This window comes from Pongo abelii, chromosome 3 (assembly GCF_028885655.2).
Source record: "Pongo abelii isolate AG06213 chromosome 3, NHGRI_mPonAbe1-v2.0_pri, whole genome shotgun sequence".
Taxonomy (NCBI): Eukaryota; Metazoa; Chordata; class Mammalia; order Primates; family Hominidae; genus Pongo; species Pongo abelii.
In genome coordinates, this window is record NC_071988.2 from 44,102,876 (window position 1) to 44,127,548 (window position 24,673).

The 24,673-nt window shown below is 34.7% G+C and overlaps 2 protein-coding genes across 6 annotated transcripts in view; one reads left to right on the forward strand and one right to left on the reverse strand.

Annotated features, from left to right (window-relative positions):
* Positions 1-1,776: 1,776 nt before the first annotated feature.
* Positions 1,777-24,397, forward strand: GUF1 (GTP binding elongation factor GUF1). Of its 5 annotated transcripts, none has more exons than XM_009239919.4 (18): positions 1,777-2,187; positions 3,860-3,971; positions 4,110-4,258; positions 4,537-4,617; positions 5,737-5,814; positions 6,638-6,721; positions 9,377-9,441; positions 9,931-10,134; positions 11,430-11,569; positions 12,712-12,835; positions 13,278-13,410; positions 14,149-14,292; positions 15,135-15,268; positions 17,850-17,951; positions 19,076-19,195; positions 20,867-20,903; positions 22,011-22,151; positions 24,310-24,397. In XM_009239919.4, the coding sequence occupies exons 1-17, from the start codon at positions 1,777-1,779 to the stop codon at positions 22,146-22,148; spliced, it is 2,256 nt and encodes a 751-aa protein (XP_009238194.4). In that variant the 3' UTR covers positions 22,149-22,151; positions 24,310-24,397. The 5 variants fall into 5 exon arrangements, with proteins under 5 accessions (XP_009238194.4, XP_009238196.4, XP_063579454.1 ...); XM_063723384.1 differs by having other exon boundaries at positions 1,803-1,899; XM_063723385.1 differs by lacking the exon at positions 9,931-10,134 and having other exon boundaries at positions 1,803-2,187.
* The window catches only part of GNPDA2 (glucosamine-6-phosphate deaminase 2), a 34,882-nt gene continuing 25,470 nt past the window's right edge, over positions 15,262-24,673 (reverse strand). The window contains exon 7 of the mRNA XM_054553866.2: positions 15,262-16,254. Coding sequence (XP_054409841.1) covers positions 16,244-16,254 — 11 coding nt within the window. The 3' untranslated portion in view covers positions 15,262-16,243. The remainder of the gene's footprint in view (positions 16,255-24,673) is intronic.

The window sequence follows — 24,673 nt, forward strand, 5'->3', positions numbered from 1 at the left end:
AGACTCCTCTAAGCCCTCTTATCAGCAAAGCCTCAAACTTGCCTATGAAAACTACAGACCCTCAGCACAAATGATTTCATCCACATCCTTCCCCTACCGGCTTGCCCACACACATTAAAAGACTTAAACAAACTCATATAGTTTCTAACGGCTCAAGGCTGCATCTCTAAGATGAAGCCCCCTTAAATTTCTGTCTGAGAAAGCTCAAGACTGACAAAATAATTTATTTGTTCCAGCCAACATGTGAAGGTAGAACTCATTTCCTAGTGTGTGCGGGAAGGGTAGAAGCCTTATTTCCATAAGCAACAGTTAACAACCCAGATGGATTTCAAATGGACCATTCTTCTGCCCTTGCTTTTTGTAAATTTCCATTTCCCTGACTTTGATCAAGCCCAGTTGTTCTCTTTCCCTACTCCCGCATTCTCCTTTTCTTAACCACTTTAACTGGTGTCTGCCTTTGTTTATCTTTGACAGGGTATGGTGAAAATTAATGAGGGTAATGTGCAAATTATGGAAGTCTGGGCAACATTGAATATAAATTATTGTGTTTACTTCAAGATAGTTAAATTCATTCTCTTACAAGTGTGACAGAATTAGTCGTGTATCAAGTACTGTTTTAATTCATAAAAGTTCCAAGAAAGGGCCAGGTGCGGTGGCTCATGCCTGTAATCGCAACACTTTGGGAGGCCGAGGTGGGCGGATCACGAGGTCAGGAGTTCGAGATCAGCGTGACCAACATGATGAAACCCTGTCTCTACTAAAAATACAAAAATTAGCCGTGATTGCTGGCGCGCGCCTGTAAACCCAGCTACTCAGGAGGCTGAGGCAGGAGAATCGCTTGAGCCCAGGAGGCGGAGGTTGCAGTGAGCCGAGACAGTGCTACTGTACTCTAGCCTGGGCGACAGAGCGAGACACCATCTCAGGGGGGGGAAAAATCCAAGAAAGAACTGAGTCTGGTACAGAATTCTTGATCCTAAGAAATCCTCCAAATAAAGAAACTTTCAAAGGCTGTGGAAACAATACGAATGATTCTGTCTTCAGTCACAATGATGAACTGAACACAGCTGTCATCTCCCTCCTTCGACCCAAACTCTGGATATTCCAGAAAAACGCAAGAGAAATAGTAGGAGACAAACACTGGATGCAATCCACGTATCATCATCTCTGTTTTATCCCCCATTCTTACTTCGTCAGAGCTCATTCGATGAAGTGGTAACTTGATGACGATGGAAGCATTGGGGGTCCAGCATGGAACTTTTTCCCACCTTTACTTCTTGCCAAAACCTTCCTGGATTCAGTATTGCAATCAATGTTATGGCCCGTTTCCTTTCAGATGCACTTCAAGATTAGCTCAGTCACTGACATGGGGAATACATTTCGACCTCTAGATTTTAAAAGTGCCATTATTATTTTGCCATTAGGTAGAAGGCTAAGTCTCAACGTTGTGCTAATAATAGCATCTTTAAGTCCCTGGACTAAGACCTCGGCTCCTGGTTATCAGACTGCCTGGGTGGCACTCCAGGCTCCACAGCTCCCCACCTGTGAGCTCCTGGGTAAGTCACTCGGTCCGGATTTCCAGAGGTAGTTTGGGGGAACTGACAGTACACACACCACAGGGCAGTAGTGAGAAAGGAAGAGACAATGCAAAGGAATTGGCACAGCACTCAGCAGACAATATAAGCTAATATGTACTCTGTCTACACCCTGCGTTTTACGGAGTTAATCGAAAGCCTGCACTCACGTGACCACTCCACTACCCGTCGCCAAGACGCGCTGATGTCACGACGGCGTGCGGCGTGCGGCGTGCCGACGTCGGCAAGCTGCGCCGCGCCTTCGGGGTGCTTCCGGATCTGGTACTTGGGCAGAGCTCCCCGGGGTTCATTGTCTTCGCTTCACAGGGTCTGTTTGAGTCCTGTCCACCGGACCCTAGTGGGGGTACCTTCGAAAAAAAACGGGCTATGCTCCTGTTGCGTGTCGGTACCCTCTCCTGACGCCTCCGCTGCCCGGGTCATGTGGACCCTCGTGGGTCGGGGCTGGGGGTGCGCACGCGCTCTCGCGCCACGAGCCACTGGGGCCGCGCTTCTGGGGGCCCCAAACGCGGCCCAGGGGCCCCGGCCCGCGCCGAGTTTGGGGGCTGCTCCAGAGTCCTGGGCTACCGACAGGCTCTACAGCTCCGCAGAATTCAAGGTGACTGCCCCCTGGAATCTGATTTAGCCACGTTTTAAAACGTTGGAGTGCCCCATGCGATCTTGGAAATGTATAGGGCTTTCTGGGACTAGCTCTGAACCCTGCTTGCGACTTGGTACAGGGAGGCAGAGCAGAGAGTGTGAGCACTGCTCAGGTTCCCAACCCTCCACCCCTCACTAGTGTGACCTTGGGCAAGTCACTAACTTCGTGGGTTTTCTCATTTCCAATGTCAAGTGTTGATTTGTTTACGCGAGCCACTGGTCGAAGTGCTCTGCGTGTATTCATCTATTTAATTCTCCTAAAAAGACTACTGAAAAAGTTGCTAGTAAATATTAATATAACGTCCATTTTCCTACAAATTAACTAGGTATGTGGCCTGGGCAAGTTACTTCTTTGTCACTGTCTTGCTTCATTTGTTGAATGCAGAACTAATCAAACATCCAGTGGCTAATTTGTGAGATTTGTGTGATGTGAGAAGTGGACTTTTTTAGACTAATACCTAGAATGCTGGAAGTGCTTGGTCTGTCTTTGTAGTTTTATTTCATTCTACCTCAGCCAGAGGCAAACCTGTGTAATTTTGACTCTGATGGGAGAGGGTGGGAGGGTCAACAACTCTGATAATTGTGAATGGATAGAGTTTAGGCAGAAAAGTGAAGTGACTGAAGGCAAGCTGTAAGTAGGCAGAAAGACAAAACCTTGTCTTTAATCAGCTTTGGCTCTAATATGCCTGTGGTTTTAAAAATGGATTTATATTGCAATTCGAAGTTTTAAGTTTTAAGACGGTGCAATTCTCTACCTTTTGAACTGAAGGGACAGAAAATCTACAGGGCAAACATCAGAATTAGTTTTGTGGTTTTTTTTAAATTTTTTTGGCAGACTTTCAGCTATAATTGCTTTTATCTGTCTTGTATGGGGCTATTAACAAACTTAAAAGGTCACGTGAATTTTATATTTCATTGTAATTTCATGGTTTTGCTGATTGTGAAATATACAGTTGATTGGAAAAAAATGTTTGGAGTACAAAAAACTGGTATATTTTGCTTGATAACAATTTCTAGCAGTTTGTGATGTGTTTCAGTAAAACGTTAAAGATGTGTACACGAAAAACCAGGAGTTCCATTTTAAAATATTTTTAAGTTTTAAGTGATAAGTCTTTTGTTGGATGTCATCTTTTTTTCTTTCTCACCAGAGAAGCTGCAAAGTAGCAGCATTGTATCTAAAATAAAATTTTGAGACTCAGAGACACAGATTTTTAAATAAATCTGATTCCTGATTAAATGTGTGATAGGAGCAGAAAATTTCTCTTCTTTCAGCTTTTCTGTAGCTCCATTGCCTCAAAAGTTTTACTGGACAGGGTATTCTCAGGCCTTTAGAAGTACTAGGTGTCTTATATTCTCCATTCACGATAATAAATTCAGTTCCTGATTGGCCCTAAAAATGGTGTAGAAATGTTAAGGGATTATTATTTAGCTGTATAGTTACGTTTGACTATTAAACTGATATTCCTTGTAATATGAACTTAGCCATACATGTCTTTATTCTTAGAAGAATAATATAAACAATACAAATGCTAGAAATGATTCAACGATTAAAAGAATATTCTTTGAATTGGTGTACTTGTTTGATAGTATGCAAAATTTATACACTTAAATGTGGTATTTCCCCTTTCTAGGAAAAACCTGACATGTCTAGGTTTCCTGTTGAAAATATTAGAAATTTCAGTATCGTTGCACACGTGGATCATGGCAAAAGTACTTTAGCTGACAGGCTCCTAGAACTTACAGGTATTTCATTTATATTACATAATTAACTGATGGCTGCGAGTTATTGGGAATTACTTTTACTCTTAAATTTTAATTTTATAAGTAATATTCTCTTTTTTTAAAGCCCAGAGAAATATCAATAAGTGTTTCTGTTTATAGGGACAATTGATAAAACAAAGAATAATAAGCAGGTTCTTGATAAATTGCAAGTGGAACGAGAAAGAGGAATCACTGTTAAAGCACAGACAGCATCTCTCTTTTACAATTGTGAAGGAAAGCAGTACCTTTTAAATCTCATTGATACACCCGTAAGTTTAATATTAATTTTGCACGTATTGTTAATAAAGTCAACATTGTGTCAGTAGTGCAAACAGATCCTTGTTTAATTTTTGAACTGAATATTAAACGTCTGCCTTTGCTTTTTATTTTCTGTGTTCTTGTGTTAGTGTCAGTTTCAAAAGTGCAGGCTACAGAAAAGAAACGAGTATTTAACAACTTTTATCAAGTAAAGTCAATAAATTTGCCATAATGCCCTTTCCTAAAAAATTAACTCATATTTACAGGTATCAATATTTTTGTTTCTCAGGGCCATGTTGATTTTAGTTATGAAGTATCCAGGTCACTTTCTGCTTGCCAGGGTGTTTTACTTGTGGTTGATGCAAATGAGGTAGGTACTTTTCATTTTGTATGATGTGACATGTGATATGACATGACTATTTGGTTGTTTCAAGAGTTTTTCTTTAAAATGTGTTTTGGAACTAGAATTTTTGTGTTTGAAAAATAGATTTAATCTATTACTTATTGAAAATCATATGGTTTCGTCCTGTTAACTTGAAATATTATTACACTGAAGCATTCTCTGGAATTGACTAGTTTTTAAATTGGAATTGTTCAAAAGATTGTTGTATTTTTTTGAAGTATGACATCATATTATCAATGCATCTTACCAAAACCCACCAACTTTAGCAGTTCTTAATCTGAGGTTTCTATATCCATTTTTAGCAGATCTTGAGAATAAATCATTAGTTTTCAGATCATTTTAGGTGATTTAAAGGCAATAATTTGGGAAGTATTAGGTTTTTAAAAAATCAGTAACATTACTAAGCTCTTTTGTGTGTAAACCATAAAGACATTAAGCAGATGACCATATAAGAGCTGTGAATATAAGCTTTTGATACATGTTTCTCACAAACTCTTCATTCAAAACCCAACTTTTTTTTAGTGGTTGTGGTGACGGTGTTGTGTTAAGCCTTTCCTGATCCCATCAAGGAAAGTCAATCTCTACCTCATATAGGCAGTATTGGGCTTTATAAACAGCCTTGATGACTGTGTTCAAGCTTTGAGATCCTTGAGAGTCCATGTTACATCTTTTGTTTCTCCAGTGCCTGATGTAGTTCCTGGCACAGAAAAGGCCCTCCAATAAATGCTTTCTGAACTGAAAGGAATTATTACAGAGAATGATTCAGATGCATGGAAAAATAGGTATCATAGTTGAGCTGCCGTGTACCTTTCCTTAAAGGCTTCCTATCTCAAACTTAGTAGACTGTCTGTTGGCTCACTCTACTTGATGTGATTATTGCTTTACCATCAGCGATTTTCATTTTGACCCCAAAGACGTAAGTTGGAGAGAAAAGTATGAAGGGTAGCTACATGGCATTTTGTTTAATTTTATTATTAGCATGATGCAAAATCTCTTGATGAAGATGTGTGGAATGGTCTTAAATTACAAGTTTTGTGATAGATAATAGAATGGTCATCTCAGTATCTTGTGTCTTGATATTTTCAGGGAATTCAAGCCCAAACTGTAGCAAACTTCTTTCTTGCCTTCGAAGCACAGCTATCGGTAATTCCAGTTATAAATAAGGTAATTACAGTGAGACAACAGTGTTGTTATTTCACTTCCTAAGAATACAATTAGTGTTTAAATGTCAGTTGTACTATTTATTATATGAGGGATCTCCAGCTGTTTATTAAATATATTGGTGGGATTTATCTCTTTGAATTGTATATAACAGAAGGTGCAACTGAAAGTCACCCTTGCACAGAGTTGAGAAGATAGTTCCCCTGAATTATCTTGCGGTAACTGAGGGCCATTTCTGTAGGGAAGGGATGCAGGGCAGATGAAACATGTTTGTCAGATCAAACCATACATAGGAAAAGAAGAGAAGTTTATAATCTAGGAAGAAACAATACAACATAGGAAGCATGACAGTTTAGTGCTAAACTGAGCTCTGTCTATAAACTTGCATTTCATATTTTAAAATTAATTTAGCATCTTATTTTTAAAATCTGCGTTGCTTTAAATTATATTTCTTGATAATGGAGTTAAGTTTAAAAGAAGGCCATAGGTAAGACAGCTTGTTGTCAGACTTAATGTTGTATTTAACTTAACTTTTAAAATCAGTTCACATGCTGCTTAATTGATAAATTACTACTGATCTCTTCTGCTGCCCTGGGTAGCTAACTGCTTAAGTTTTTTTTGCATGCTCTGCTACCTAACTTCTCTTTTTCAATCATGGTTCTTAAATTGTACTGCTAATATATAGATTATTTTACTGCTTTTGAAAAAATATCATAGAGGGGTCAGTTAGGTTAAAGTGGGTAACCGTTTAACTACCTCCGAATACTGGTAATACATAATACATCTTATCTTTATTATACTAACACATAACGGATTTTTTTTAAAGATAGATCTGAAGAATGCTGATCCTGAAAGAGTTGAAAACCAAATTGAGAAAGTGTTTGATATTCCAAGTGATGAATGTATTAAGGTAAAATACTTTCCTAAAAAGACTATACTTTGAAAAAAGTCTCAAGTAATTGGGCTAAGTGAAATTTCATGGTATTTGATAACCTGGCATTATATGCTGTTTTTTTATAGTTTTACAAACTTATTTTACTATTATTTCCTTTGATCCTTACCAAAAGCCCTTTTTATATTTTTAGGACATACAGAAATTATTGCGATGCTGTAGTTAAAGGAACTGAGGCTCAAAGGTTTTATCACTTTCCAAAGATCACACGTTTAGTTAGCCAGTGTTCCAGGACTAAAACACAGGCCTTCTGAAACTCCCTGCAGTATTTCTTGTGTGTCATTTTGCCCAGTGGAAATACTGTCTTTGAAGAGCAGGTTCAAACTAATGTCAAGGGATTTGTATGTATCATTCTTGGAACTGACAAAAACCTATTTTATAAAAAGCTAGTTACAGTAGTGCTAGGAAACAATAGATTTTATTTATATCAAAGTTGCTACCATTTTAAATTTGAATTTTTATTTACCTTTCAAATGATGATCTGCTTGTTAAACAGCCACAGCCAAACTGCTATACTACATGGTAGTGTAAAGTATGTCAGCGCAGCAATGTAATGTTTTTCTTTCAATCTCATTTAATTTTTGAAAGAGCAAGTTATACATGGTTTTATATTTTGGATTGTGTTATATTAAAATACAGTTAACTATTCTGATTTTAATCTTAATAAAATTCATTCAGATTCTTATTTGGTATATGCCAGCTAAGAGTATGGCAGTGAACAAGACAGACAAGACCCCTTCCTCTCTGCAGACAGTCAATAAATAAGTAAACAAAGAAGTAAGCATAGGAATTATTGACTAGGATAGAGATTGTTGAGGAAATTCATTCAACAAATTGTATTATTCTGGGTGAAATACCATCATTAAAGTGAAAAGTCTTTTTTCTTAGAGAGATGTTATGACATGGAATAACTTAGCAAAAGCGTCTCATAAACTGAAATGTGGAGGAATGAATAATTTTCAGAAAAGCATTCCAGGAAGAGAAAAGAGCATGTGTAAAGGACTTAAATTAGGAAAAGATTTGGCATGTTTACTGATCAGAAAGGTAGATTGGATGAGAAGGCTTTGTAGGGGTATGCAGGAATCAAGTCATGCTGGGACTCTTGCTGTGCTGAAGAGCTTGAAAATTATTCTAAGACGACAATGGAAGGATTTTAAAGCAAGAGAAACAAATTAACCAGTCATTCAGGTAGCCTTACAGAGAATGGATCAAAGAGGTGTAAGAAGAGATACAGCGAATCCAGCTATTAGTAGTAACCCAGATGTGAAATTATTATGGCTCAGTATTAACTATCCATATGAAAAGAAAAGGAGATTATGATCCAGGAGGAAACAACATAACACATAAAACATAACGGTTCATTGCTAAACTGAGCACTGTCTGCAAACCTCCATTTCATACTTTAAAATTAATAACCTTAATTTTTAAATCTGCATTGCATTAAATGATGTTTCTTGATTTGGAGTTAAGTATGTAAGAAGCACGGCTGCCCATAGGCAAGATAGCTTGTTGTCAGATACAAGAAATGAACCAGACCATTTATTTGATTTCTTTTTTCCAGTAATGTTAAGCTGCTCTGTATATGGGCATAGAAAAAACACATAATTGGATTCAGTCAAGGTTTAGGTTTTGCCAGCTGCCTCTAATAAGAAGAAAACAGAAAGTGGTTGAACCAGAGTGATTGTTAATGATGGATCTTGGAGTCCCATCTGGGGAAGGATAGAAACAGAGTGGAGGGTGGAGCTGATGGACAGCATCAAGTAGTATATTCAATAGTTACAAGTTAAGGACTGTTGTAAAGAAAGTCCTACAGTCTAGAGCAATAGTTGTCAGTGGTGGGTGGTTTTGCCTCTGGGCAAATATTTGGAGATATTTTTGGTTTTCACATCTTGGGAGGGATGCTACCGGCATCGTGTGGGTAAATGGGGTGCCCTGGTTGCTGCTGAACATCCTATAATGCACAGGACAGCCTCCCAAAACAAAGAATTATCTGGCCCAAAATGTCAGTAGCGCTGAAACTGAAAAATCTTGGTCTAGAGTGAATGTGAAGAGTAAGAAGTTTGAAGTCAGGATTTCAGAGATAGTCCATTTATTACTAGTGATAAAGGTCAGTCATACCGTGTGGTTTGAGTGTTGGCTTACTTTTCTGGTGTGAGAACACTAAAGTAGTAGTAAGATGCCTTATGGTTTTATGCCATTCACATACATTGTTTATCCACACAACAACCTTGAGATTTAGGCAGAATATGAATAATCACTTCATCTTTTAGATGATGAAATTTATGCTCAAAGAGATAGATACTGGTGAAATACATGCATTCAATGCAGAGACATGATTGTTACCCAGATTTTGAACTCTTAGTCTATTCCTCTTTCAATACCATGATCAGGACTCTCGTAATTCCATTCTAGAACCGTAGAACTACCTAACTATAATAGAAAAAGAGGTATTTGTCAATATACTGTTTGCTTTGTTCTTTTCCTTTTGCTGTATTTCTCAAATTGGTAACTATTGGATTTTTTTTTCCTTCTGATCATAAGTCACAGGTCATCAAGATAGAAAAGTATAGTCTTAACTTTAAATGCTTATATTTTTCACATATATCTTTTTAGATTTCTGCTAAACTTGGGACAAATGTTGAGAGTGTTCTTCAGGCAATTATTGAAAGAATCCCCCCGTGAGTATTTGGTGATTTTTGTACCAGTTGTCTCTATTTAATAGTTCAAAAACTGTCCGTGTTTAATAGTTCAAAGACTGTCAGCTTCAACTGTTATTTTAGCTTAATGGATGTGGCAAATATTCTTGCAGGGAGCGAGAATAAATTTATTTGCTTTTAGTAATACATAGAAGGCAAGTACAGTAAAGTAAAAGAAAAAGTAAAGATGATTGATAGAGGTCTTTTCATGACAATCATTATAAAATATACCTCAGTACATTGGCAGTTATTTTCCTTTGCTTTAAGCTGAACAAATATATTCATAAATAATTTGTTAAAACTAGAGGTTATTAAATCTAATATATTTTATAAAAAGGTCTTTATTTAGACTGTTGTGTATCAAACTTTCTCAAGAACTCAAATTAAGTACAATATCTAAGTTGAAAATAGGAATTTTATTAAGATTTTAATTTAGTATATATATATTTACTTTTTACTTATATTTACTAGTCCCAAAGTGCATCGCAAAAATCCCCTGAGAGCTTTGGTATTTGACTCCACCTTTGACCAGTATAGAGGTGTGATAGCCAATGTAGCATTATTTGATGGAGTGGTTTCCAAAGGAGATAAAATTGTATCTGCACATACTCAAAAGACATACGAAGTTAATGAAGTAGGAGTTTTGAATCCTAATGAGCAGCCAACTCATAAATTGTAAGTAATCTGCATTAGTAATTAAAATGCATTTATTTGTATGTGGTTCTATTTCTGCATTTTTCTCAACTTGGTATGCTTAGAATGATCCTCATTGGGTAACTTAAAAAAAAAAACTAATGCAACTATACAGTAAATGCTCTGTCAAAAGGAATCTCATGTGTGAAGGACAATAGAAATGTCAGTTGATACTTTTTTTATTCTAAATGACTAGTTATAACTAGATTTATGATTAAGGGTAGATTGGATCCTATATTGATGTATTTGATGAGACAATGAAAGAGTTAGTTCCCTCCACCCATATCCATATTGGGTATCATTTTTGACATTTCTTCATAACTAGATTTTCCAATGTAAAGGTGGTATAATAGAAACCTTAATACATCTTTAGCGTGGAATTCATGGTAAAACCTTGATTAAAATTCTTGGGGAGTAGGATTAGCAAGGGTAGTGTGCATTAGAAAAACATCTGAATTGACTTGTAAAAGAACTATTTATTGAGTGCCTACTCCATATCAGGTACTGATGAGACATGACCTTGGGTACATAATTTGAGCTTTGTAAGGTCCTGTTCCTCATCTGTAGAAATTATTGAACCAGATGACTGTCAGATCACATTTGAGTGTTTAGTGTTGTATGTCTAAAAACAGCACTATATTGAGTCAGAAAGTCTATTTTTATTTTACTGAAATATTTTAATATCTATTTATATTCTGCCATATATACTGAATATTATCACATCTTCATTTAAGGTTCTTAAAGCTCATTCTAAGTGTAAATCATTTTAATTTTGTAGGGATTTTTTTTTTTAACTAAACTTAAACCGAACTCATAGGATTTGCTCTTTTGCTACAGGAGGAACATCAAATGTCCAGTTTGTTGAGAGTTAACATTTTTCTTGGATAAAAATTTACCTTTTTTTCCTTTGTTAAAGAACATTTTCAACACAACTCATTAATAAAAGACATCACAAGTGTACTTACAATGCTTTTTTACTTACTAGTTTCACTGTATTTACATATATTTTAGAAACTGCTGTTTAAATTGCAAAGGTTGGCAGAATCATGAAAAAGGCATTAGGTTTATAAGTAGAGAGGTCTAATGGATTGTAAGACCTGGTGTGTTCATTTGCTGACAAGCTTCAGAGTTTGATAATTGATATATAGCACTTATTTTCAAAATGTATGTTAAGTTTGGAAAGTGTATGATAGTTTCCTGGGAAGGTAGAACTAGTTGTGAGTTATGTGCTTGAAACATTAAAGCAGTAAATATTTGCATATAATAATTTTATTTAGATATGCAGGACAGGTGGGCTATCTGATTGCTGGGATGAAAGATGTCACTGAAGCGCAAATAGGAGATACGTTATATTTACATAAGCAACCAGTGGAGCCCTTGCCTGGGTTTAAATCAGCGAAACCAATGGTATTTGCAGGTGAGGAGTTCACAAATTCAAAGGTTGAGGGCCATGATATTTTTAAACTAAAAGTCTGTCTCAGTGGTTAAGGAAAAAATACACATTCTGGTTATTTTAAATAACCACTAATTCCAGCATATTGTTTCACTTAATTCTTTGTGCTGTTTATCAGTTTATAATTTCATATGTATGATGAAATTATATGTGGGAGATCATTTAGGATGTGTTAAGAAATAAGCTCTTAAGGAAGAAGCTGTGATATATAGGATACAGTAATATAAATTTCTTATTTTTCTAGGGAGTTCATTATTATATTTGAAACATTTTTCTAATTAGGATGTTCTTATTAGTAATTATCAGTAGACACTGACTGAGTGCCTTCATCTTCGATAGACTTTCTTTAATATTGTATTGTACTAATGTAGACATGACAGAGAATGGTGTTGCCTCAAGTACGCATAATTTCAGAATCTTTTACTTCGTTTACTTTGGAAAAAGGAAGACCTGATTGAAGGTCATCAAGTTACTCTGTGCTGAGTATCTAGCCCTTAATTTTTGCCCTACAGTCTCTCTCACTGGGAATTAGGAACTTTGTTTACCCCTACCTTTAGGCAAAGTCAGTCATCTGGATTTTAGAGGACTTCAGAGGTGTCAGATGAAAGAGAATCAGTAGTGATTCCCATAGTTTTTGTCAGTAAATACCAAAAAGCAAAATTTAACTATGGTTTTAAGTAGATAATCTGCCTTAGAGAATTGAGAGTGCAGTATAGTTTTCATTTCTACTCCTATTTTTACCCAATAATAAAGTTTCATTTGGGTTGTGGAATGTCTTGTGCTTTTGTTTTTGAAATTACACTGTGTTTCTTAATAGGCCTAATTCCCATATTTTTTTTTTCTTTTCCCTGTATTTTTTCAAAAACATTAAAAACATTATTTGGAGTGCAAGTCTGGTTGTATATTCTTTCAGACTAATGACTTGTAAGATAGTTTGAAACCAAATAATCATACATTTTTAGCAAACCAATATTTTGGTCAATAAAATACAAGAAAGTAATTTAAAAGGTAAATGACTAATTTGGAACTTGGCAGCACTACACATGTGGTTTGACAGGTCTGTAGGCAGCTTATCACGTGATAATTAGAAATCATTGTATCCCCAGGAATGTATCCTCTAGACCAATCTGAATATAACAATCTGAAGAGTGCTATAGAAAAACTGACTTTAAATGATTCCAGTGTGACAGTTCATCGGGATAGCAGCCTTGCTCTGGGTGCTGGCTGGAGGTAAGATTCATTCACATTTGTTTTATAGGAAAGGGAGGTGTAAATGATGTATTTTTAAAATATTTTTATAGGAAAGGGAGGTTTTTTCAAAATATCTTTATAAGTAAGGGAGGTATAAAATGGTGCATTGTTCTGGAACATTTACTGAAAATAAGTTTATATTAGTGTAAAGTGAACGAAAACAATTTTTATCTGCCTGTTTCACGTTGTGGATTGACATTTTATGGGTAAGTTTTATGGTGATTTAAAATAGATTCCCAATGGAAGATTTTAATCTTATTTAATGAAATTATGCTAGCATTTAATTATATTGTGAATTGTTTGAATGACTCTTAATTCCATCCCTCCCTTAAAGTAACAATATGTTCATTAAAAAAAAAAAAAAAAAAAATGAGGCCCATGGGGACATAAACATTTTGGAATTTGTCTTTTCCTCCCCCAGGCTAGGATTTCTTGGACTTTTGCACATGGAAGTTTTCAACCAGCGACTGGAGCAAGAATATAATGCTTCTGTTATTTTAACAACTCCTACTGTTCCATATAAAGCTGTACTGTCATCATCAAAATTGATAAAGGTACTTGGTATTTAGTACTGTTTTGCATTAGTCTCTTGGAAAAAATAAATGTGTGTATATACAATGCAGGATAAGCTTTTTACTATACCAGTAGCTGATTAAGTATTAAACGAAATATTTATTGATTAGTAGTAATAAACATTGAATTACCCTATGGCTAATGATGAAGAACTTTTTTGAAAACTAATTTATGCAATATTTTTCTTAACCTGATATAATCTCCACATTATCAAAACTAGTTTTGAAGTTTTACTTTAATTTTAAAGTAAAAGGTAAAATTAGTAGTGAAAATAATGTTCTGATTCTAGCACAAAGATGAAAAATGTAATTTTGGTCATAAGTAATTTATCTCGTAAAAAGTGAAGCATTCATTCTGGTGACTGGGAAATTTTAAATTTCAAATCAGTGATGAAAACAACATTGTATTCCATGTAAGTGGCAATCTGTTCATTTTAAACAAATACTGATTTTGGCAATCTAAATATTTTCCAACAAAATTAACTTATTAAACTATAATGTTTTATAAGTGTCAGGTTAAAGTGTATTCTTTTGTCATACTTTTTCTAAATGGTCCATGAAATATGTTTAGTAAATATCAATAATTGGAATATATTGTTTACTAATACTTGTTATTATTAAATGATTGCAGCTGGAGGGATTTTAAAATATAAGGCAAACAAGAAAAATGATAATCATTATATTAAGATTTTAAGTATTGCTGCTTTTTCTAATTTTTAGGAACATAGAGAAAAAGAAATTACAATTATCAATCCTGCACAATTCCCCGATAAATCAAAAGTAACAGAATATTTGGAGCCAGTTGTTTTGGGCACTATTATCACACCAGATGAATACACTGGAAAAATAATGATGCTTTGCGAGGTATAACTATAATACAATTTAATACAAAATTAGGTAACTATAGTACAATTTAATACAAAATTAGGTTTTAGTCCTCTGAAATTATGATTTCCAACTCAGGTTTTAAAAGATTTCTTTCTGCTGAGCATACTGAATTTAATGAGATTTTCATATATATATCTGTCTATATCTATACACATAGATATGTATACTTTTTAAATTATTTTGATTTTAAATAAAAATATTTCTGATAATTTGTGTAATTTACTGATTTGATATTTTAGCCCAAAGGAAAGAAATTTGATAATTAGCTAAATGTATAATTTCTTTTCACCTTTTTGAGTAGTTTGAAAGATAATTATAGCACTTCAGGGACCATAAATTTGAAGGTACTCCCATTTTGCTTTAGTTCTCACCACATTGTAATAAATGATTTAATCCACAAATGGTATGTAATTATATTCCTTAAAAATATCTATGTGAAATACTCTGACACATATTGGAAAGTGTGTCAAATGGTGACTTGAGTTTTGATTAGGTTAAAAACTAGATTGTAATCTTGGTCTTACACTTTTAATTTCTCTGGACCTAATTATTTGTAAAACAAGAAATTAGGACTTTTGACTTTTTATGTAGTTACATTTGATTTACTGTTAAATGAAATAGTGTTTATTTTAAAAGATAAAATTGTTAGGTAAAGATTAAAAGCTTTGGTAGCAAGCCTAATGTAATTGAAATATAAAATGTTTCTCTCTGGATTATAAATACTGCCTATAGTTTTTACTAGACCTTTAGAGAAATACATTATTCCTCAGTATTTGAGTAGGTTATCATTAAACCCATTTTCTTCCTTCCCTTTTTAGGCTCGAAGAGCAGTTCAGAAGAATATGATATTTATTGATCAAAATAGAGTTATGCTTAAATATCTCTTTCCTTTGAATGAAATTGTGGTAGATTTTTATGACTCTTTGAAATCCCTATCTTCTGGATATGCTAGGTAAAAAAATAATGAGAACCTAAGATGTCTGACCAACTTTTTTGAAATATTGATGAGCAAGGGTATACTAATTCTTCATTTATTTAGTAATTTCAGCTTTCTTGAAGATAGTTGAGAATCATACTCTAAGGTTAGAATGACTTGAAACAACTTTATAGGTGTTACAGACTACTTGTGATTTGCTTATAGGAGAAAAGTTTCCTTAGATTATGTAACTTTTATTTCTCTTTTAACAAAAAAAATTAGTCCCCTTTTCATGAAGAGTTGTATTCCTTGTCTGTTAAGAATTAGACCTAATTTCAAAAATTTACCATAACCTCAGTGGCGCTTTTAAAATGTATTTGTATGTTATGCAATCTCAAGAGCATCTATTTACATTTGAAAAATAAAAGTGCATATTCAGTCTGTAAAAAATGTTAAATGTGCCTCTCCATTAGTGAACACTTTAATAACTTAGTCTTTCCAGGAACAGGTTGTCCTCGTCATGAAAACCATTGTGTATCTCATAGGAGTACATGGAGAAAAGCCAGATAAAAGTGAAAGGAGAGTTACTATTAAATAACAAGGAACTCAGGACATAGCATTCTGAGAGGCTGTTTTGTTGTTGTTGTTGTTGTTGTTGTTGTTGGGGCATATAATTCTAGATACCCTCACTATGCCCTAAAATCTTAAGTTACAGGATAGTATATAGTAGAACACAGATGTGAAACATGAGGAAGCAGAAGGGGAAAAATGAACATTGACATCTATAAAACTCCCACACAGTGCATGAATGTTAATGTTAACATGCAGAGACAAATTCCAGTGTTTAACGAATATGCTACAGTGACTTGGAAGTTTAACTTTATTTAATCATCTTGTCAGTGAAGAGAGTTAGCATATATAATTCTTCTTACCAAGGAATCTTCATGTTCCTTTGTATTGAGGATTTTCTTCTACTTTGTCACCCAGTTTTTTCTTCTTCTATGTCTTCTTTCAGACAAGACCTTGAGCAAGTAAGTGGCAATGAAATTTAAAGTAAAATGAATTGAGGGGGCATATTAAAATTACTAGAGTTGAAAGGAAGATTACTAGGTTTAATGTTTATAAATATTTTTAACAGAAGTCTGTCAATTTTAGTTTGCATTTAAAAAGCCTTTTCGTTTGGAAACTTACATTTTGAATTTAATGAGAGAACATGATTTATTTTTGAACTACATAAAAATAAAATACTCCAGCTTCCAGCATTAAGGTAATTGTTATGTTCAAGATGGATGTTTTACATAGGCAGTCAGTTCCACACTTAACAACAGAAAGTCATCATAGGCTATGAATTAAGATCAGGAAAAAATTTATTTCATACCAAGAGGCAAGAATCAACAGCAACTAGTAGCTTTTTGGAATTACAAATGTGTTTCCTGCATTCTAAGGAAACACTAGCATACCTATGTTTTCAATAGAGGTTAGGTATCGATTGGGCTGCTTGGAAACAGAAACACAATTTTTATAATGATTTCTTTTGAAAAAATGAGTTAAGAAATTTTTAAGATTTTTAATATTTTGGACCACAACATAGCTGGAGCTGTAACAACTTCAAAGTTAAGGACCATGTCTGTTTTATTCTCTATTTGCTTTGTATTCTGTATGATACTTAACATGGTATCTTTCATACAGTAAATGTATAATAAGTGATGCTTCCTGAAGAAAGGATTTTAACAGTACTTCTGAAAATAATCTGTTAATAGAGTGTATTATTGTCATTTTATGACCTTCCTGCTGAAAATCTTTAGAAACCAAACATAATTTTGCAAGTCCAGGCACCAGTTTTTTAAAATTAAGACAATAGGAGTATACATATTCTTGTCTGTGATTGGGACAACTTGTAAGCCTAATTGAAATTTTCTTGTTAGACTTCAGTTTTATAAGTTAAACATTTAAATGTCTGTTTTGACTAACATTGCAAGCTTTGACCACATTGTTAAAAGTAATAGCTGAAACTAAGTGCTTGTGTGTGCTAAGCTAGGCTCTGTTTAAACGCTTATTATGTACTAGGCATTGCTCTAAGTGGTTTACATGTATTAACTCATTTAATCCTCACAAAAGCCCTGTGAAGGGAGGTGCAAGCTGAAGAGCCAAATAGGAAATCCAAAGGTCTCATTTATTAATGGTATTTTATGAGTGTCATAGCATTTATTTAAACATAGAGTTGTCATTGGTAATATAAAGTTAAACAGAAACCCAACTCATGAATCTGAAAATGATCCATTTATATAGTATTGTCTGAAGCCTCCCAGCTGCTGGGAACATTGGGAAGGCATGATATTTGTCTTCAATAAACCATTTTCTTTGTCAGGTTCACCAACTTACTTTCCTTTCCCTTATAAACATATTCCCCTTGCTTTTGCCCTTGATTTAATAAACATAAAAAGATAACATTTAGATCTATTCACAAGAAACTGTTTATGTAATATTTTGATGGAAACTTATATCTCTTTGGGGAGTGTAATGCGGTAGAAAGTAGACATTTAGTAAAGAGTAAAGAGTAATAAAGGTAATCTCTCGGGAAGTGTAATATTTATCACTTGGACTTTTTTCCTTTTAGTTTTGATTACGAAGATGCAGGCTACCAGACTGCAGAACTTGTAAAAATGGATATTCTACTGAATGGAAATACTGTAGAGGAGCTAGTAACTGTTGTACACAAGTAAGTTGAATAGAAACTAATCATGGGATGTGAAAATACTTTTGATATGTTTTTCATTTATTTTTGTTTGAGCAGCTGCATTTAAAAAACTTTTAAAGGTAATTAAAATAGAGTTCACCCTACTAACTTTGCTTTCTCTTTTTTTTCCACACTTCTCTCTAGACTGCTAAAAATAGAACAGAGCTATAATAGTCAAAAAGAATAGTGTCATAGAAATGTTTCCCTTTACCTTACCATGTTAAAAAAAAAAAAGTTTTAAACATTTTATAATGATGGATTTAGAATTGGGAACAAGTTTTTTTGTTTTGTTTTGTTTGTTTTTTTTGTTTTTGTTTTTGTTTTCAGATGGGAGTCTCATTCTGTCGCCAGGCTGGAGTGCAGTGGCGCAATTTCTGCTCACTGCAACGTCCGCCTCCCGGATTCAAGCAATTCTCCTGCCTCAGCCTCCTGAGTAGCTGGGACTACAAGCACGTGCCACCATGCTCGGCTAATTTTTGTATTTTTAGTATAGACAGGGTTTCACCTAATTGGCCAGGATGGTCTCGATCTCTTGACCTCTGATCTGCCCGCCTCGGCCTCCCAAAGTGCTGGATTTACAGGCGTAAGCCACCACGCCCTTTTATATTTGTAAAAAAATTATAAAAAGGAAAAAGCCCACGTGTTCAAGAAACAGCAGATTGGTTAAAATGAATTACAAAGCACCCATATTTTTACTTTCAGCCATTAAAACTTGTGGAGTAATATTTAGTGACATAAAAATGTCTGTTAAATAAGAGGGTAGAATATATCATAAACACTGATCATACAAAAAAATGCAAAAAAAATGACTAGAAAGATATCTGTTTAAAATAATCATTCCAAAATGTTTAACCGTTTTCAGCGGGTAAGGAAAGAGAATCAAGAATGGTTTCTATTCTCTAATGTATTTCTAAATTTTCTGTAATCATACATTACTTTTTTAAATCAGAGTTGATGATGATTCAGACAGTAAGAGATATTTATAAGTAAGTTCCATTTGAACCTTCTTAAGAGATCACCTTTACATTGATTATGCAACTGACCTAGAAAAATACTTGAAATATTCTTATTTAGGATATATAAACAGTTGTATTTTTCTGTCTCAGAGACAAAGCGCATTCAATTGGCAAAGCCATATGTGAACGGCTGAAGGATTCTCTTCCTAGGCAACTGTTTGAGATAGCAATTCAAGCTGCTATTGGAAGTAAAGTCATTGCAAGAGAAACGTGAGTTGAAATTCATTTTTGTTCTTGAGCCAGTTTCAGAAATGATATACCTAAAAAGTGAAAGAATATTGAACATTTTAATTTAACATTGGCCTATGCTTTATTCTTACTTGTAGAAACAGTATGATAGTGCTCTCCAGTTTTCTGATTTAAGTAATGACTGTTACTTTGAATTACTTATATAACACCATTGGGTGGTGTGATTTGCAGTTAGTATAATGTATACGGGTTTGAGGAACTGTTTTAATTTCCACTCATATCAATGTCTATACTGAATTTCCTGGGTAAGGAATTTCTTTTATGGTTTTATCCCTTTAGGTAGATTATAAATTAATAGAAACTGAAACTAAAAGGTTTTGTCTTCCAAATGACAAAATTACAATTTTTTTTTAACCCAAAGCATTTAATATTGCTTCCCCACTTCCGCAGAGCTAGGGAGGTTATAAATCAAGGAATGCCAATACCATGTTAGGATTTGCATTCTAGATTAGGGACCTCACATGAATTATAGTAGATATGGAAGACAGGCTAATTTCTGTAGGACACTAGTCTTTCATGAAATATAATACATAAATCAGAACACTGGCTGGGTGTGGTGGCTCACAGTCTGTGATCCCAACTACTTGGGAGGCTGGGGCAGGAGGACTGCTGTGAGACTAGTCTGGGAAACATAGTGAGACCCAGTTTCTTAACAAAAACCCAAAAATAACAATGAAGAACACTGAATAAGCTGCTCTGCTTGTAACAGCAGGGGCAGGATGTATCTTGTAGCACTTCCCATTTCCTTTCCTTAATGATCCTAAGACTTCTGGGAAACAGGAAGTGTTTTGAAAAGCTGGAAATTGCTATTAAATTCTACCTTAACCCAAACCTAATGAGGAAATACAACCATCATGTTAATATAGACTTGACGTTAATTTTAGGCCCACTGTTTGAAATACATTTCATTTCCTAACACTGTTTTGCTTCGGTTAGTTATTCTGTGTTTCGTAAATACTGAGATCAGGCAGAGTAGAGATGATAACCAGGGAACATCCTGGAAAGTGCAATTTAAGACAGTTAGTAATTGCTTATTCTAACATAAGTGTGTTGAGAGAATACCTTAAAAAAATAGGTTTTTCTGTCTTAAGGAATACATAAAGATGGAGCTATTTTCAAAATTAGAGTGATCTAGAAATTTCTCAAACATTATAGAAATAGATTAGTTTATAACTGCTGGGGTGGATATATCAATCTTCCTAGACTCCATCCACATTCAGTAGAGGCAGTAATAAGATAATAAACATACTTTGTTTTTCTGAAGTAGTAGTGTTAATTTTTAGATTGAGTGGTAATTTTTAGATTGAGTAAAAAATAACCTAATATATTTCTTGTAATCAAGGTCACATCGTGCTTGAATTTGGCCTAATCAAGCCTACCACAAGGCCTTGACCTTTTTTTCTTAATGTGTGTTGATAAACATGTTGAATTTATTTGTTCTTTTATGCCAAGTACATGAAAATAAATACAAGAGCATTTGAAGTATCTAATTAATACGCTTATGGCAATTTTACATAGGCAATGATACTATCATTAAAATTTTCTAGTAAAGGGGAGATTGTTTTTGGTAAGAAAGTGCTTTTAAGCAGTATAATGGAATTATGTACTTAAACGAATTTTTCTCTTTTACAGTGTGAAAGCCTATAGGAAAAACGTTTTGGCAAAATGTGTATGTATCTGGTTGTATTTATTCTACTTTATAATATAACTCTTATGGGTTTTAAATCAAAGGGGGCATAAACTTATTGATTTCCATTGTTGGTTTTTACACATTCTTTGTTTCCAAGTTCTCTTTTTGAATAGGTAAATTTCAGCTTGACCATGGCAACCTGTTCATTTTGCCCATATCTTTAAATATTTTTTCATCTTACTTATAAAATAAAAATTTACAAAAATATTATTTATGAAAATTGTTCTTATATGTAATACTAAGGAAGATTTTTACAACAGTTATTTCTATGATCTGGGTAACATGTTTTCTTGATCTAACATATAATGAAAGATTTTGAAAACAATGGCTTTATCTTACAGATGAAGTCTACTTCTCTTGACATTGTTTTGCCAGTTTGCTGTTATTCAGCTGTTAAAAAATTATTCTTGCCTGGGCTCGGTGGCTCACACCTGTAATCCCAGCACTTTGGGAGGCCAAGATGGGCAGATCATTTGAGGCTAGGAGTTCCGAGACCAGCCTGGCCAACATGGCGAAACCCCATCTTTACTAAAAATACAAAAATTAGCCAGGCATGGTGGTGCATGCCTGTGATCTCAGTTACTCGGGAGGGTGCAGCATGAGAATTGCTTGAGCTCAGGAGGCGGAGGTTGCAGTGAGCAGAGATCCTGCCATTGTACTCCAGCCTGTGTGAGAGGGAAACTCTATCTCAAAAAAAGAAAAATTATTCTTAAATATCGTGAGACTTGAATGATCAATTCTTTCTCCAAAGGCACATTTATTCCTATGTGATTAAGAGTTACCTATATTAGACTGTGGCTTTATAGTCAAAATTCCAAGCCTAGAATCAGTAAGGAGATTGATAATTCTTCCTTGACATGCATATTATTATACTAGGTTTCCTTGGGAATCTTCACCTCCATCCAGATTAAAGCCTTTATCATTCTTTGAGAAGACAGTAAAATTAGATCTGCTAGGAAAATTAGAGAGATGTCTGCCTTATGGATAATTGGTATGGTTGTTAAGGTTGTACTGATGCCTCTGTAATCATATGATTGTTTCTCTTTAGAGTGACTTAGACTTCCAATGTTTTAAAATATTTTTCAGTATGGTGGTGATATTACCCGAAAAATGAAGCTTTTGAAGAGACAAGCAGAAGGGAAAAAAAAGCTGAGGAAAATTGGCAACGTTGAAGTTCCAAAAGATGCTTTTATAAAAGTTCTGAAAACACAATCTTCTAAGTAATTGGTGGGAAAACAAAGAATTTTCATTGCAATTTGTAATATGCTGACAACAGAAAGAAAATTATAAAATTTGCTTGTTACTTTCAGGGTATTCAGGTTCAAATAACCTACTAGTCTTTCGTTGAAAGGGAGTAATGAGCGGGTAGGCAAGAGCTTAGATTTTGAAGCCATGTTGCCTGTTCTCAAATATCTGTTCCAACCACTCACTAGTAAGGTGACCTTGGCCAAATTAACCTTGGTTTTCTCTTCAGTAAAATCGAGATTATACTACTACCTACGTAAGTTGTTGTTGTGAAGATTAAATGAGGTATTACGTTAAATATTCAGAGGTGCAAGACACGTAGTAAGCACTCAATTGTAACTACAGTTAAGTCCTTAAATGCCATCGAAAGGTTCTTAGAAACTGACTTTAAGTAAAATGACACGTAGCACAATGTCCTTGAATGATGTCATTTCCTTAAGTGGTTTGTAACATTGATGAGGAAAAAAAATTGGTTTATGCGTCATTTCATTTTTATTTATTTTTTGAGATGGAGTCTTGCCCTGTTGCCCAGGCTGGAGTGCAATGGCGCAATCTCGACTCACTGCAACCTCCGCCTCCCGGGTTTAAGAGATTCTCCTGCCTCAGCCTCCATTACAGGCGTGCGCCACCATGCTCGGCTAATTTTTTGTATCTTTAGTAGAGTCGGGGTTTCACCACGTTGGCCAGGCTGATCTTGAACTCCTGACCTCGTGATCCACCTGCCGTGGCCTCCCAAAGTGCTGAGATTACAGGCGTGAGCCACCATGCCCGGCCGTATCATTTCATTTAAAGTCACAATTTCCATGAATCTCAACAAGTGAGGACCTGCTATATTTTGTTGCATGCAGTTTTTCTTTACTGACACTAAAAGGCCCCATACTTAAGATTCCATCTACTTTAAGTTTAAAGGATTTTCAGAATCACCTTAAGTGTCAAATTTGTTAGCAGGATTAATTGATATGAATTCATTTATTAAACAGTAAACTCAAATAACATAGACATCAGATAACATAGACATCTGCTCTAGTTCATGATAAAATGTTTATAGATTTTATCAGGTGGTTAGTTTGAAACTAAATGGTTTACATCTAAATTAAGGGCAGGAGCTGTCTTTCAGACATTCAGAACGCATTTGTGTAAAATGACAGGTGTTTGGTATTACCAGGAACTCATAATGACATTTTAATAATTATTGTCTAAATTTCATAATCGAACAGATTTTAGAGTAGTTAACTTGAGATTTCACAGCCAGTAAATGGCTATATTTCTCCGAAGCTCTCAGCTGCCATGTTTATTCAGCCAACAAACAAACCAGACTGCAGACTGTATTACAGCAAGATAACATCATTTAGCCATTGATTTTTATCTTCTACCTTGAATGAATTGAATGAAGAAAATGTCTTTTAGGGATAAACACTATCAAGGATGAATACTAAGGTTATATGAAAGAAAAAGAAATCTCAAAACCACTAAGCCAAAGGGAAGTCAAGCTGGGAACTGATTGAGGCAAACCTGCCTCCCGTTTTATTCCTAAATAAGACAGCCACAAAGATAAAATTTGCTCACAAGGAAATTCCTTATGGACAAAGAACTCAAAGTCTTCCTTCTGCTCACATGAAACAAATGCATAAATGATTGCTTTCTCTGCTTCATGTCACTAAGCCAGATTAAGGTATAACTGACCATTCCTCTACCCTCCTCTCACATGTAAATTGTATATTCAGTGAAAGGCTAATCAGAAACTCAAAAAATGCAATCCTTTCTCTCTTACCTGCCTATGCTTGAAGTCCCCGCCCCTCTTCTAAGTTGTCCTGCCTTTCAAGACCAATGTACACCTTACACATACTGATGTCTCATGTCTCTCTAAAATGTGTAAAACCAAGCTGTGCCCCAACCACCTTGGGCATATGTGGTGAGGACCTCCTGAGGCTGTGTCATGGGCACATCCTTAACCCTGGGAAAATAAACTTTCTAAACTGACTTGAGAGCTGCCTCAGATATTTTGAGCTCACAGTTATTGTGAAATCATTTTAATTATAAATTAAGTGGAGATTTACTTAAAATCATGTATAGAAGTAGCCTGTGATGTAGTCCTAGATACATACATTATCATCTTATGTATCTTCCCTCCCCCTTCCAGGTTCTGATAAAACAGATGAAATCTGAAAGACCACGACGGTAGTATTTTGAAAATGACAGTATTTGAAATTAAAAAATTGTAAAACAAAGTGTTCTGTTCTATCACTGCCAAAGGATAAGTTACAAATTGGTTCTTGAAACGTAATATGTACTATGTGCTTGCTATTTAATAATTTACCAGTATTAGTCTTTTTTATTCAGACTAATTTCACCTTTTTTTAACCTATGACTCTTCAGTTATAATAGTATAAAAAAGTAGTTTTAGTTATAGTAGTTTTAGTTGTAGTACAAAAAAGCATTTTCTGTAAGCTTAATTTCTTTCCCCTTCCCACTTTCCCAGTCAGATGACTTTAGTGATTTGGAGT

What these genes read in the sequence shown, in the direction of transcription:
- GUF1 (XM_009239919.4), top strand. Translation starts at nt 1,777, where the DNA reads ATGTCACGACGGCGTGCGGCGTGCGGCGTGCCGACGTCGGCAAGCTGC. An exon ending in TTGTGGTTGATGCAAATGAG is followed by an intron (nt 4,618 to 5,736) that starts GTAGGTACTTTT and finishes TGATATTTTCAG; the next exon opens with GGAATTCAAGCCCAAACTGT. An exon ending in AAAACGTTTTGGCAAAATGT is followed by an intron (nt 20,904 to 22,010) that starts GTATGTATCTGG and finishes AATATTTTTCAG; the next exon opens with TATGGTGGTGATATTACCCG.